This window comes from Labeo rohita, chromosome 16 (assembly GCF_022985175.1).
Source record: "Labeo rohita strain BAU-BD-2019 chromosome 16, IGBB_LRoh.1.0, whole genome shotgun sequence".
NCBI classification, from domain to species: Eukaryota; Metazoa; Chordata; class Actinopteri; order Cypriniformes; family Cyprinidae; genus Labeo; species Labeo rohita.
Genome location: NC_066884.1, coordinates 24343269 through 24355462, shown reverse-complemented (window position 1 = coordinate 24355462; position 12194 = coordinate 24343269). Strand labels below are relative to the sequence as shown.

At 35.7% G+C, this 12194-nt stretch overlaps 1 protein-coding gene across 2 annotated transcripts in view; it reads right to left on the bottom strand.

Annotated features, from left to right (window-relative positions):
- Nucleotides 1-6074: 6074 nt before the first annotated feature.
- The window catches only part of deptor (DEP domain containing MTOR-interacting protein), a 47402-nt gene continuing 41282 nt past the window's right edge, over nucleotides 6075-12194 (bottom strand). For both annotated transcript variants that reach the window (XM_051130832.1, XM_051130831.1), the window contains one exon: nucleotides 6075-10868. In XM_051130832.1, the coding sequence (XP_050986789.1) occupies nucleotides 10740-10868 (129 nt within the window). In that variant the 3' untranslated portion in view covers nucleotides 6075-10739. The remainder of the gene's footprint in view (nucleotides 10869-12194) is intronic.

The window sequence follows — 12194 nt, the reverse complement described above, 5'->3', positions numbered from 1 at the left end:
TGTTTGTTTTTAATAGAATCGGCAAAACTAAAAGCCCTTTCACACCAAAAGTTAGTTTTGCTATTACATAGTATTGTTGAAAAACATAACAAAGACATAAATGGGATAAAGTGCATTAAGAATATTTGAGACCCTGGACCACAAAACCAGTCGCATGGGTATATTTGTAGCAATAGCCAACAATACACTATATGGGTCAAAATTGTCAATTTTTCTTTTATGCCAAAAATCATTAGGATATTAAGTGAAGATCATGTTCCATGAAGATATTTTGTAAATTTTCTACTGTAAATATATCAAAACTTTTCATTTAGTAATATGCATCGCTAAGAATTTCATTTGGACTACTTTAAAGGTGATTTTCTCAATATTTAGATTTTTTTGCACCCTCAGATTCTAGATTTTCAAATAGTTGTATCTCGGCCAAATATTGTCCTTTCATAACAAACCATACATCAATGGAAAGCTTATTTATTAAAAAAAATATTTATTATTTATTATTTAATATTATTTATTTAAAAAAAAAAAAATAATAATTATGACCTTATGACTGGTTTTGTGGTCCAGGGTCACATTTGTGTTATTTGGCGTATCACAGTTTTTATTCATTTTGAGGAGTACTGAATCTGTTTTTGTGCAAGTGGGATGAGTAAATACATGTTCACATTTAGTCTAGAAGTATGGTAAGCATCAGCGCCTCTGCACTTACAGGAGAGCTGTCAGTCAATAAATGGAAAAACAAATAACTGGCGTTACCTATTTTAAAGAGTTATTTCGATATTTTCTTGTAAATGAATTACTTAGTTACATGAAAAAAGGAACTGATTACTTGTAATGCGTTACCCCAGCCTGATCTCATGGCAATTTGTACATATTTTACATGGTGGCTAATTCGTATGAATTTTGGCTAAATTGTACGTTCCCCAATTCGTATGAATTTGTACGAATGACCTACTTCTAACCCCGCCCCTAAACCTACCCGTCACTGGGGTCTAGACAAATCATACAAAATCGTAAGTGTGGTCATACAAATTCATAGAAATTAGCCTCCTCATAAAACACATACAAATTGGTCGTGAGATAGAGTTGGTTACACCAGCATTGCTTATATGTATGTACTTTTATGTCTAAAAATATACATATGCTTTAAAACTTTTTGTTAGGGTCTTCAAACCTTAATATGGAGAGTCAGTCCCTTTGAATACTCCATAATTGCACACTGGGTTCAACTAACCTAGTGGTTTCAATGTAAAAAAGCCTCAATATCTCAAAACAATATGCAGTTCTATTGTCTTTTGAAGCGGCTGTATTTTATATTGATCATCGTATTGTATTCCTTTGTGTTCTTTTCTCTCCTAACACACTGAGAAGAACTTCCAGACACCTTTTGGAAGAACTTTTTATCCTTTCTGTAACACCTGCACCTTCTTATATCAGTTCAAGTTGAGCAGGGAACAAAGCTATCTGAATGTACACAAGACGTGTTGAAAGGAATAGATGTGAAAGATATGTGAGATTGTGCGTGAGATGTTTCTTACTGCGTGCAGGTTGCTGATTGGACAGAATCCAGAGTGCAGTGTTATTTTGGAAGTTCCCTGCACGACCCAACACTTTTATAGTGTAGAAATGTACCAAATTCACACTTATCACCAAGGAATACTAAACAGGTTTTCTCTTGCCCAAGGTTTGCCAAAGTTATTAAAACCTAAAATGTGTGTAAGCACATTCTTTTTGGTTATGGGCATGAAAGAATACTTGACTGTTATTATTCATTATTTGATTGCCATGGGCCATCACGCTGGCAGCACTTCCCAAGAGACCGCAGATTTGCAGTCTGAATAGACTGCTTAATTTGCATGACTCATCTGATGAGTAAATATATTACAGAGATTGATCAAGGGTTCATGAAACCCCACCATATGATCCTCAACATGCTTCATTACAAGTGTGTAATGTATGTTTATGTTCACATTGACTTCAGTGCAAATAAATATGACAATTTACAACCAATAACAATATGTAAATATGTTTGAAAAATCGCAGAGAATCTTTCCTAAGGACAAGTCTTGTACTCTTGCTTACCGCCAAGCATTGAAGTGCAGGAAAGTGTGTGGCACTTCATCACAAACTCATCCTTCAAAAGAAAGAGGACGCTTTGATTTCGAAGAGAATCTTATAGACTTCTTCACAGAATAAATGGCTCATTGAAAGCAGCCCAGCTTGCAGCGTCTACAGCATTTCTCAACTTCAATGTACAGTCAGCGCGGGACTGGAACGGTGACACCTGGATGCCGGGATGCAGTGGCTGTAAGCTCTTTAACTCTGAATGGCTTATTCCCAAATGACAAGGCCGAGCGTAATGAGGCATTGTGGGCTAATCAGTGGGTTCATTCAGCAGGCTCCAAAGGAACCTTATATTACTCAGCGACTTCTAATTAACCGTGGGTTACGGCAAAAGATGATGGTGTGGAGGAGTCTGCAAGACCCTGGGGATACAGGAAAGAGCAGTTCACGCAGACAAGCAGATGCACGCTTGCACACAAAGCCAATTTTCACACACACAGTGCTTGGATGGATTGCGTAGAGACGCACAAAATGGACACACCTTTCAAAGATGATCAAAGGTCTTCAGGAACAAAGAGAGCAAACAATCTCAGAGGCTTCGTATGGGGGTCACGGCCAAGGCATGGACTATTCCAGTGCTTATCGATCTCTTTCAGTAATTTTAGTAGTTGTTTGGATCCATAAAGTGAATAAGCCTGTCTCAGGGTTAATTTAATATGGCATCCCTTAGCAAACTGGGAAGGACATGGAATAGGGCTCAAGTTTGCATATTCATACAAATCTGGCAGATTTCCAAACTCTTTTGATTAGTATGAAAGCACTGGTAAGACATGCCCTTGTTAGAATTATTTTTAAGATTTGCCCAGTCCTCTCAACTCACTGTGATTCGCCCGTGAGGAGGTTTCACAGAGGATTCATCATTAACACAAAAGGTTAATATTTTCCACAGACCGTCTGTGAAGGTAATCAGTGCACATAACTGCACTGTTGAACAGTGATATCTTGCATTAATGAGCTAGGCAATGTTCCATGCTCATAAAAATACAAGATGGCCTGTATAAATGTAACGGAAATATATGCATGTAAAAATGTAGAAATGTGTACATATAAATATATATACAGGATTTTTTGTAGCTCAAACAGCACAGCAAAGGTCATGGTTTAATTCCCAGGCAAAGCAAGAACTCATAAAATGTAAGTATGTACATTAAATGCAATTTAAGTATATTTCTTTTCCCCACTGATGCTATATATGTAAGTACATATACATACATGCATTTCAAGTTTTTCATTTTACATATATATTTTGGAAAAAATCGGTCAGAGCTTCGGAGTGAGACAGGGAATATCAAGGAAGGGAGCGGTTGGCATCTGATAAGATTCATCCATCAGCTGTCACTGAACTGTGTGGCCTATTGAACTAAAAAGGCATCTAGACTCCCTTTCCCTCCCACTTCTGAGAATCATCAGCAGAGCATTGCTTTAGGAAATAAACCGTTGCATGGTCACTTACATAGACAAATGTCACCCTGGACCACAAAACCAATCATAAGGGGTCATTTTTTTTAAAAAAAAAATTGAGATTTATGCATCATATGTATACTATACAATATTTGGGACAATATTTGGCCTGAGATACAACTATTTGAAAAGCTGGAATCTGAGGGTGCAAGAAAATCAAAATGTTGAGAAAATCGCCTTTAACGTTGTCCAAATGAAGTTCTTAGCAATGCATATTACTATTCAAAGATTAGGTTTTGATACATTTACGATAGGAAATTTACAAAATATCTTCATGAAACATGATGTTTACTTAATATCCCAATGATTTTTGGCATAAAAGAAAAATGTATCATTTTAACCCATACAATGTATTTTGGGCCATTGCTACAAATATACCCGTGCTACTTATGACTGGTTTTGTAGTCCAGGGTCGCAAATGTGGCTGTTCTGATCAGTTCAGCTACAAAATTCTGCAGTTTAATGATGCACTTGTTGCACTTCTGTTCTATCACATAGTTTCTAATCACCCATTGAATAAATTTCCAACAATCATAATTCATGTAATCTGTTCTAATCACATCTTGTACATCTTTCAGCTTTTATCTCGTCGGATTCAAATAAAATGGTTGAACAAATTTAGACCTTTGACAATGAGTAAAGAAAAAAAATGTACTCAGTATTACTTATTAAACTTAGGTAACTGCCTCAGCGGGGGATGGTTGACTTAAGACAGAGGTTAAACGTCTGTTTGTCTGTTCTTACCTCATTTAGTGCGCAGGGAATTACCCAAGATCCTCTTTTGCCTTAAAAGACTATTTAGCTATCAACACTCACAACTCACTTCGTCTACTCCTACAGCCAGAGCACATTGAAGCTGTGCTTACAGGAAAAGGGAGGAAAAAAAATAATGAGGTTACATTATGTTTCATTCAGACAACAGGTAAGATTAATATACTAAGACAGAAAAGCAAACAGAAATTGGAAAGACTCATTGCCTCAGTAGGAAGCATGTAAGTCGGGAAATGAAAAACGAGGATCATTTATAAGGCGGCGTTAACAAAGAAGATTACACAGAAGGTCAGCTGTTTAAAGGAATGTCATCTTGACATTGTTCCAGCTGCTGGCGGTTAGTATTTTAACTTTCATGTTTGATCCAACAGAATTAAAGTGAAGTGAATGTGGTATCAGACGAGGTGTAGAGTAACACTGCCCTCTAGCGATACGACAAGGAAGTTGACAATCAATTATAGGTCTGCTGTTACTCAATAACCTTGAGGCTAAAACGACTGTGACTGTGGAAAAAGGGAAGAGGAAAAAAAGATAGGAAGACAGTAAAAAGAATATTTACCTAAACGTTTGGAGCTCGAAAATGATAAAAACACGCATTCTCGTTAACCAACAGGTGGCACTAAATAACCTGAATAATTCAGGATGTCAACAGCATTACGTCATCGCTGTACACAAAGTGCGTGTGGAAAAATACGACTCGTAATATCACATGACTGGTTATAAATACTGTTTGATACAGTAATACACGGTTAAGGTCCAAAATTCTGAGGCCACACTGAAAATCTGGCATTCAAATTTAAATTTCAAATTAGAAATATGTGACCCTGGATCACAAAACCAGTCATAAGGGTCAATTTTTCAAAATTGAGATTTATACATCATCTGAAAGCTAAATAAATAAGCTTTCTATTGATGTATGGCTTGTTAGGATAGGACAATATTTGGTCGAGATACAACTTTTTAAAAACCTGGAATCTGATGGTGCAAAAAAATCAAAATATTGAGAAAATTGCCTTTAAAGTTGTCCAAATAAAGTTCTTAACAATGTATATTACTAATCAAAAATTAAGTTTTGATATATTTACAGTAGGAATTTTACAAAATATCTTCTTTACTTAATTTCCTTGCCATAAAAGAAAAATCTATAATTTTGACCCATACAATGTATTTTTGGCTATTGCTACAAATATACCCCAGCGACTTAAGACTGGTTTTGTGGTCCAGGGTCACATATGTGACGCTCGACCACAAAACCAGTCATAAGATTTACGAGATATTGAGATACATCATTTGAAAGTAAATAAATAAGCTTTCCATTGATGCATGGTTTGTTAGGATAGGCCGAGATACGACAGTTGGAAAATCTGGAATCTGAGGATGCAAAATATTGAGAAAATTGCCTTTAAAGTTGTCCAAATTAAGTTCTTAGCAATGCATATTACTAAAAAAGTTACGCTTTGATAATATTTACTCTAGGAAATTTACAAAATATATTTATGGAAAATGATCTTTCTTAATATCCTAATGCGTTTGGCTCTTGTTACAAATATACCCGTGCTATTTAATATAAAGAATATTTCAAGTTTGTATCACTAACCTGTGGAGTCCATATGCCCTCTTGAAATGTTACAAATAATATAATTTTTAATAAAAGTTTAATAGAGAGACAAAGAGAGAGGGGGGATGCCAATTATGTGGTTTAAAGACACAGAAGACAGTTTTTAAATGAAATCAAGATGTTTAATAAAACATTAATCAAAACACACATTAATCATGAATTAGAGCTGCACAAAGAAATACTAAGGTACCTTGAGCTTACTCCTTGGGATAGTTTGCCCAAAAGTTCTGTCATCATTTACTCACCCTGAAGTTGTTCCAAACATGCATAAATAGCATATACCATTAACACAGTAAGTCAATGGCTATGTTAACTACGCTATAAAAAAAACAAAACAAAAAAAAAACTATTTGTTGACTCAACTTCAAATAATTTGTTACCCTGGTGCCTTCTTAATTTCTTAGAAGTCCAGTCAACTCAAATAAGTTTAGTCAACTTGAAATGTTAAATTGTAAAAAAACACAAATATCTAAGTTGTTACTTAGTCCAGTTTAACATTTCAAGTTGACTAAACTTATTTTAGTTGACTGAACTTAAAGTTTTAAGGCAGCCAGGTAACAAATTATTTTAAGTTGACTCAACAAATTGTTTTTCACAGTACACTGTAACAAATAAAAAACACAATTTGCTGAGTTAGCTTAAAATAATTTGCTACCCTGCTGCCTTAAAACTTTAAGTTCAGTCAACTAAAATAAGTTTAGTCAACTTGAAATGTTAAACTGGACTAAGTAACAACTTAGATATTTGTGTTTGCTAAACTTAACAGATGGGTAAGTAACCCAGCTGCCTTAAAACTTTAAGTTGATTCAATTCAAATATCTAAGTTGTCACTTAGTATAATTTAACATTTCAAGTTGACTAAACTTTTTTTGAGTTGACTGAACTTAAAATTTAAAGGCAGCCAGGTAACAAATTATTTTAAGTTGACTCAACAAATTGTTTTTCACTGTGTATTTGGTGACCAAAATGTATTCGAAATATCATATCATACAGGTTTGGAACAACTTGAAGGTGAGCAAATGACAGAATTTTTGGATGAACTATCCCTTTAAACACACACGTGGATTGCACTCAGCTGCACTGAACTTGAGTTTTGGATGAAACTCTCCTTTTATATTCTATTTCAGAACAGAAGACAGAAGAACTATAAGATCATTAGATTAGCTTAGACTTCCCAGTGGTGAGGAAGATGTGGCACACATCTGGCCCAGTATTTAACAGACTACCCTGATGCTGATTGTCATGATCACCCCCAAAATCTTCACCTATGTCGTCTTTAAAAGAGGACTTTATCATTAGAGATGTTCTGTGACCAGCCGTGAGAATTAGCAGCACAATACAGGTCGTTAAGGCAGAAGATTCAAGCTTGCTTCCATTAAAAAAACAAAAGATCATGTGATTGTTATATGTCATTCTCATTGATACAAATGAGTACAATTGCACAACAAGCAACCTACAAAAAAGCATCCACAGAGAGAAATATGTGGAAGATGAGCACATTATACCATGTTTTGTCATGAAATATCTTCATTCTTACACAGATGCCTGCTTTGTACAATACACATGCATATAGGAGTTTACATATACAGCACTACTGTATATTTCCAATTTGTCTAATAAATCCTTAGAATTACAAATCTAATTCTTATATACTACTTACGTAATTTGGTAAGTGAATTTACAGACTGTTGTCTTGTCAACTGATTTATAAACACATAAACATAAATTTTTCATGGCAGTAAGTTTTAAAGTTAAAACAGTAAGGCTCGAAAAATACTCTACGCAAGTACATGAAAGCAGACTCGTACAGAGTTGTTAATAGCCTGTTCACACCAAGGACATTAACCATAAAAATAATGATTGTGCAGTTCTAAAAATCTTTTCAATATTCAAAAATAGCAGAGTTCGCACCACAGCTATAACGATACAAGCACAAAGAAACAACATCGTTGGAATCACTTCCAGAACGATTTGTTTCCAGCTGATGAACAATAAAAAGACTGACGCCCAGAACCAATCCTGCAATCCACCTTATTTTTCCGTAAGTGTGGGCGCAGCCATTTGTAAAATTCGCGTCCAGCTTTTAGCTGTACAAAACAGCTTGTTGTCCTGCTTGGTATTGCAAATTGGTGTGTCTTACCATATTATTTTAATGTATTATTTTAATTATGAACACACTGGGTTGTAGTGAAAACAGTATTACCGGTTACTGCACGTTGTTTCTTCTCGTTGTTTTGGCAAATGAACCAGAAGTTTCGCTTTCATTCAGACTCACTGATTTAAAATATAATCTGCACGCACAATAAGCCATAGTAAAATAAAGCAATAACCCCCAAGAAGCCGTGAATTACAGTGAATTTATAACAGCTAAGGGGCGTTGTTAGGCACAATACAAAGCTGTTAAATTCACTGCAAACCAAGGCTTCACGGGGCTTATTGCTTTTATAAAATGGCTAAAAAAAAAAAAAACCCTGGCAAAAAAAAATTGTATTTTACCTAGTGGAACGCAATTTTGAATAGGGGACCCCCCTCGAAACAGGATTGGGCTAGTTTTGAGTAGCAATTAGGCTGGTTTTGTTGTGAAAAACTGGCAACCCTGCTAATAAGCTTCCATATAGAACAGACAATATCGTCTGCTGGCAGTGTTGCCAAGTTTTTTCTGCAGAATAGGGCTACTCTAACACTGTTGCCGCGGGTTATTTTTCATGTCCGTGAGATGAAGTGACCCCAGTAACGTCATATTTATCCTCTGGGATGTGACTTTTACCAGGGAAACCCCACCAAACTCGATTGGGCTAGTTTTGTTTAGCAATTGGGCAGGTTTTGTTGTAAAAAACTGGCAACCCTGCTAATAAGCTTACTTCCGTGTAGAACAGACAATATCGTCCGCTGGCAGTGTTGCCAAGTCTGCAGTTTTCCTGCAGAATTGGGCTACTTTAACACTGTTAGTGCGGGTTATTTGTCATGTCCATGGGTTGAAGCGACCCCAATAATGTGATATTTATCCCTTGGAATGCGAATTTTACCAGGGGAAGCCCGCCAAATGTGTATTTTACCCCGCAGAATGCAATTTTTAACAGGGGACCCCCTTCGAAATGCGATTGGGCTAGTTTTGAGCTAGTTTTGAGAAGCAATTGGGTGGGTTTTGTTGTAAAAAACTGGCAACCCTGCTAATAAACTTCCGTGTTGAACAGACAGTATCATCCACTGGCAGTGTTGCCAAGTCTGCAGTTTTCCTGCAGAATTGGGCTACTTTAACACTGTTGCCGCGGGTTGAAGTGACCCCAGTAACGTAATATTTATCCCATGGGATGTGAATTTTACCAGGGAGACCCCGCCAAATGTGTATATTACCCTGTGGAATGCGATTTTCCGTGTTGAGCAGACAACATCATCCGCTGGCAGTGTTGCCAAGTCCGTGGTTTTCCCGCAGAATTGGGCTACTTCAACACTGTTGCCATGGGTTGTTCTCCGTGTCCATGGGTTAAAGCGACCCCAGTAATGTAATGTTTATCCCCTGGGATGTGAATTTTACCAGGGGAACCCTGCCAAATGTGTATTTTACCCCCTGGAATGTGATTTTTAACAGGGGACCCCCTCAAAATTGGCTACTTTTGGGTTTTGAGTAGCAATTGGGCAGGTTTTGTTGTAAAAACCTGGCAACCCTATCCACTGTTGTGGACGCTAAAATAGTTATCTGTATAGTTATGTTCTTGGTGTGAACGAGCCTTAACTCTATTTTAAGCATTGTTGTGTCTCTGACCATGACTGCAATTCAGAATTAACGTTTTTTAAGTTGTTTTTCTCTTTAATATCAACCTCTGTTATTGTGAACCGAAGGTTTGAAGATAATCACTAAGCTAGTTAAAGTCAATATCAACTTACCTGAATAAAAACACATCCGGAATAATAATACACTTTATTATTCAGTCGTCTGCGTTTACGAACTTGCGTAAAGTATATGCATTCTGCCATAACTCTAATATTTTCAATATTATCATATAATTTTAGCATCATACAGGTAACTATCTGCCTTTTTGATGGCATTTAGACAAAACAGAAACTACTTTCACAAGATACTTTTAAAACAATGAGTTACAGTACAACAGCATCTTTCAGATGTGCGTAGCGTTTTAAAACATTTACTCTCAAGTTTCACCTAAAGTCTGTAAGTGCTGTTGTTGGTTGTCCCCTGCATTTGGATGGATGTCAATATATTATTTTATTAATTCCCAGCAAGCATGACAGGGATTCTAAAAATAGCTATTTAAAACTAACCACACGTAGGTGATGCTATTAAGTCATAAAATACCTGATACAATGTTGAATTCCTTTACTATCCATATCTCACAGCCTTAACTCTAAATGATGAAACAGTCGAAATAGAGCACTGAATTGTGCTCTAACCTGAATGGCACACATACATACATTAGGTTCTGCAAACCTACCAAGAGTGTTTTAAATGCTACGGTTTTGCTAAAAATGATATTTGGCAGCTGCATATCCCATATAATCTGTCCAGGTACAGTCTCAGCCGACATGGACCGGTAACAGTCGATGAGGAGCAAATGGGAGGCACGGATTTCAAAGCATGGATTAGTGTCATGCTCTTTAAGCTAATGGTTTGAATCGAAATGATGAACGGAATCAAGAGTTCACTTCTCTGAACATTCCAGAACGCTGACTCACTGAATAAAATCCAGCTAAGAGACAAAGAGAAAGAGAGAGAGAACAGAAACACTAAAGAGCGCTTGTGAGCTCGTCTTCAGTATTCTGCTTCCTCCATAACCTCCATGACCACTGTTCTGGGGCCTGTGAGGATGAGGTTGCTGACAGTCCTGTAGTCCAGATTGAGCACATTCATTCCATTAACTGCCACCACAAACTGACACACCTGTAGGGATGAGAATGAGACAACTGTAATGAGGTGAAACAACAACAGTTTTATGTTTGGTTACACTTGGTACACCCTTTTTGTACTTTGATAAAGACATAAAAGTGCTGAAAAACAACATAATGAATATGGAGCACATAAACCACATATATGACCCAATAAACAGATCGTAATCTTTCTCAGTACAGCAACATAACACAATTACACCTTTTAGGACAACAGTAAAGGAGTGCTTTTTAACATCGGCTATTTTAATTCTTGGAGAGGTTCTGCAAATGAATAACGCAATAGCCTTTATGTCCTTTCTGGTAAACCCATAATGTCACTACCGTCAGAAATGAGTCATGCTATTACCGTTATCAGCATTCAATGATAAATAAACAACATCTGAAAGCTTGCCAATTTTGCTTAATTGTCAGCATGTGTTCAAAATATCTGTTGTACACTGGTTCACGTGTACAACTCCAGCAGTTGTAAGCGGTGTGCTAAGAGGAACGTTATAAAAACAAATGTTTGGCTTAGTTTACATCAGTCTTTTTGAATTATGAGAGCTTCTAATGAGTTATGTTCAACCAACAGGAACTTCATTATTTGTAGCATAAATACCATTTTTAAGATGATTAATCTTAACAATTAAATTGCTCCTACTAGTTTCAGTATAATTCACTCATAAATGGAGTTGTGATCTAAAATCAGCTGTAGTGATTTACAGTGATTAACAGCTAGTTTAGCATGTAAAGTTTTGAGCAAGTAAGATATTGTTAATGAAATTAAGTGATAGAGCAACATAAAATGTAGTCTATACCTTTATGTAATCTAACCACAAGCTGCACTCTTCAGAACAACAGTAACCAAAAAACTTCACAGAACATAACAGAAACTGTTTTATATTTTTTAAATACAACAGAATTAAACTCTTAACAGTTCTTTCTGTTTTCTAAAAAATAATTTTCTAAAATCATTAAAAAAAGTTTCAACTTATATTCTATTTATCCAGTCGTGTGTGTTTTAAATGTTTTAAATGTTATTTTATTTATTTTTACAGTTTAAAAGTTTGGGATCAGAAAGAGTTTTATTTATTTATTTATTTATTTATAAAGAAGTCTCTTATGCTCATAAAAGCTGCATTTATTTGATCAAAAATACAGAAAAAAATGTAAAATTATGAAATATTATTGCAATTTAAAATAATGATTTACTATTTTAATATACTTTAAAACATAATTTATTTCTCTGATGCAAAGCTACATTTTCAGCATCATTACTCCAGTCTTCAGTGTCACATGATCCTTCAGAAATCATTCTAATATACTAATTTATTATCAC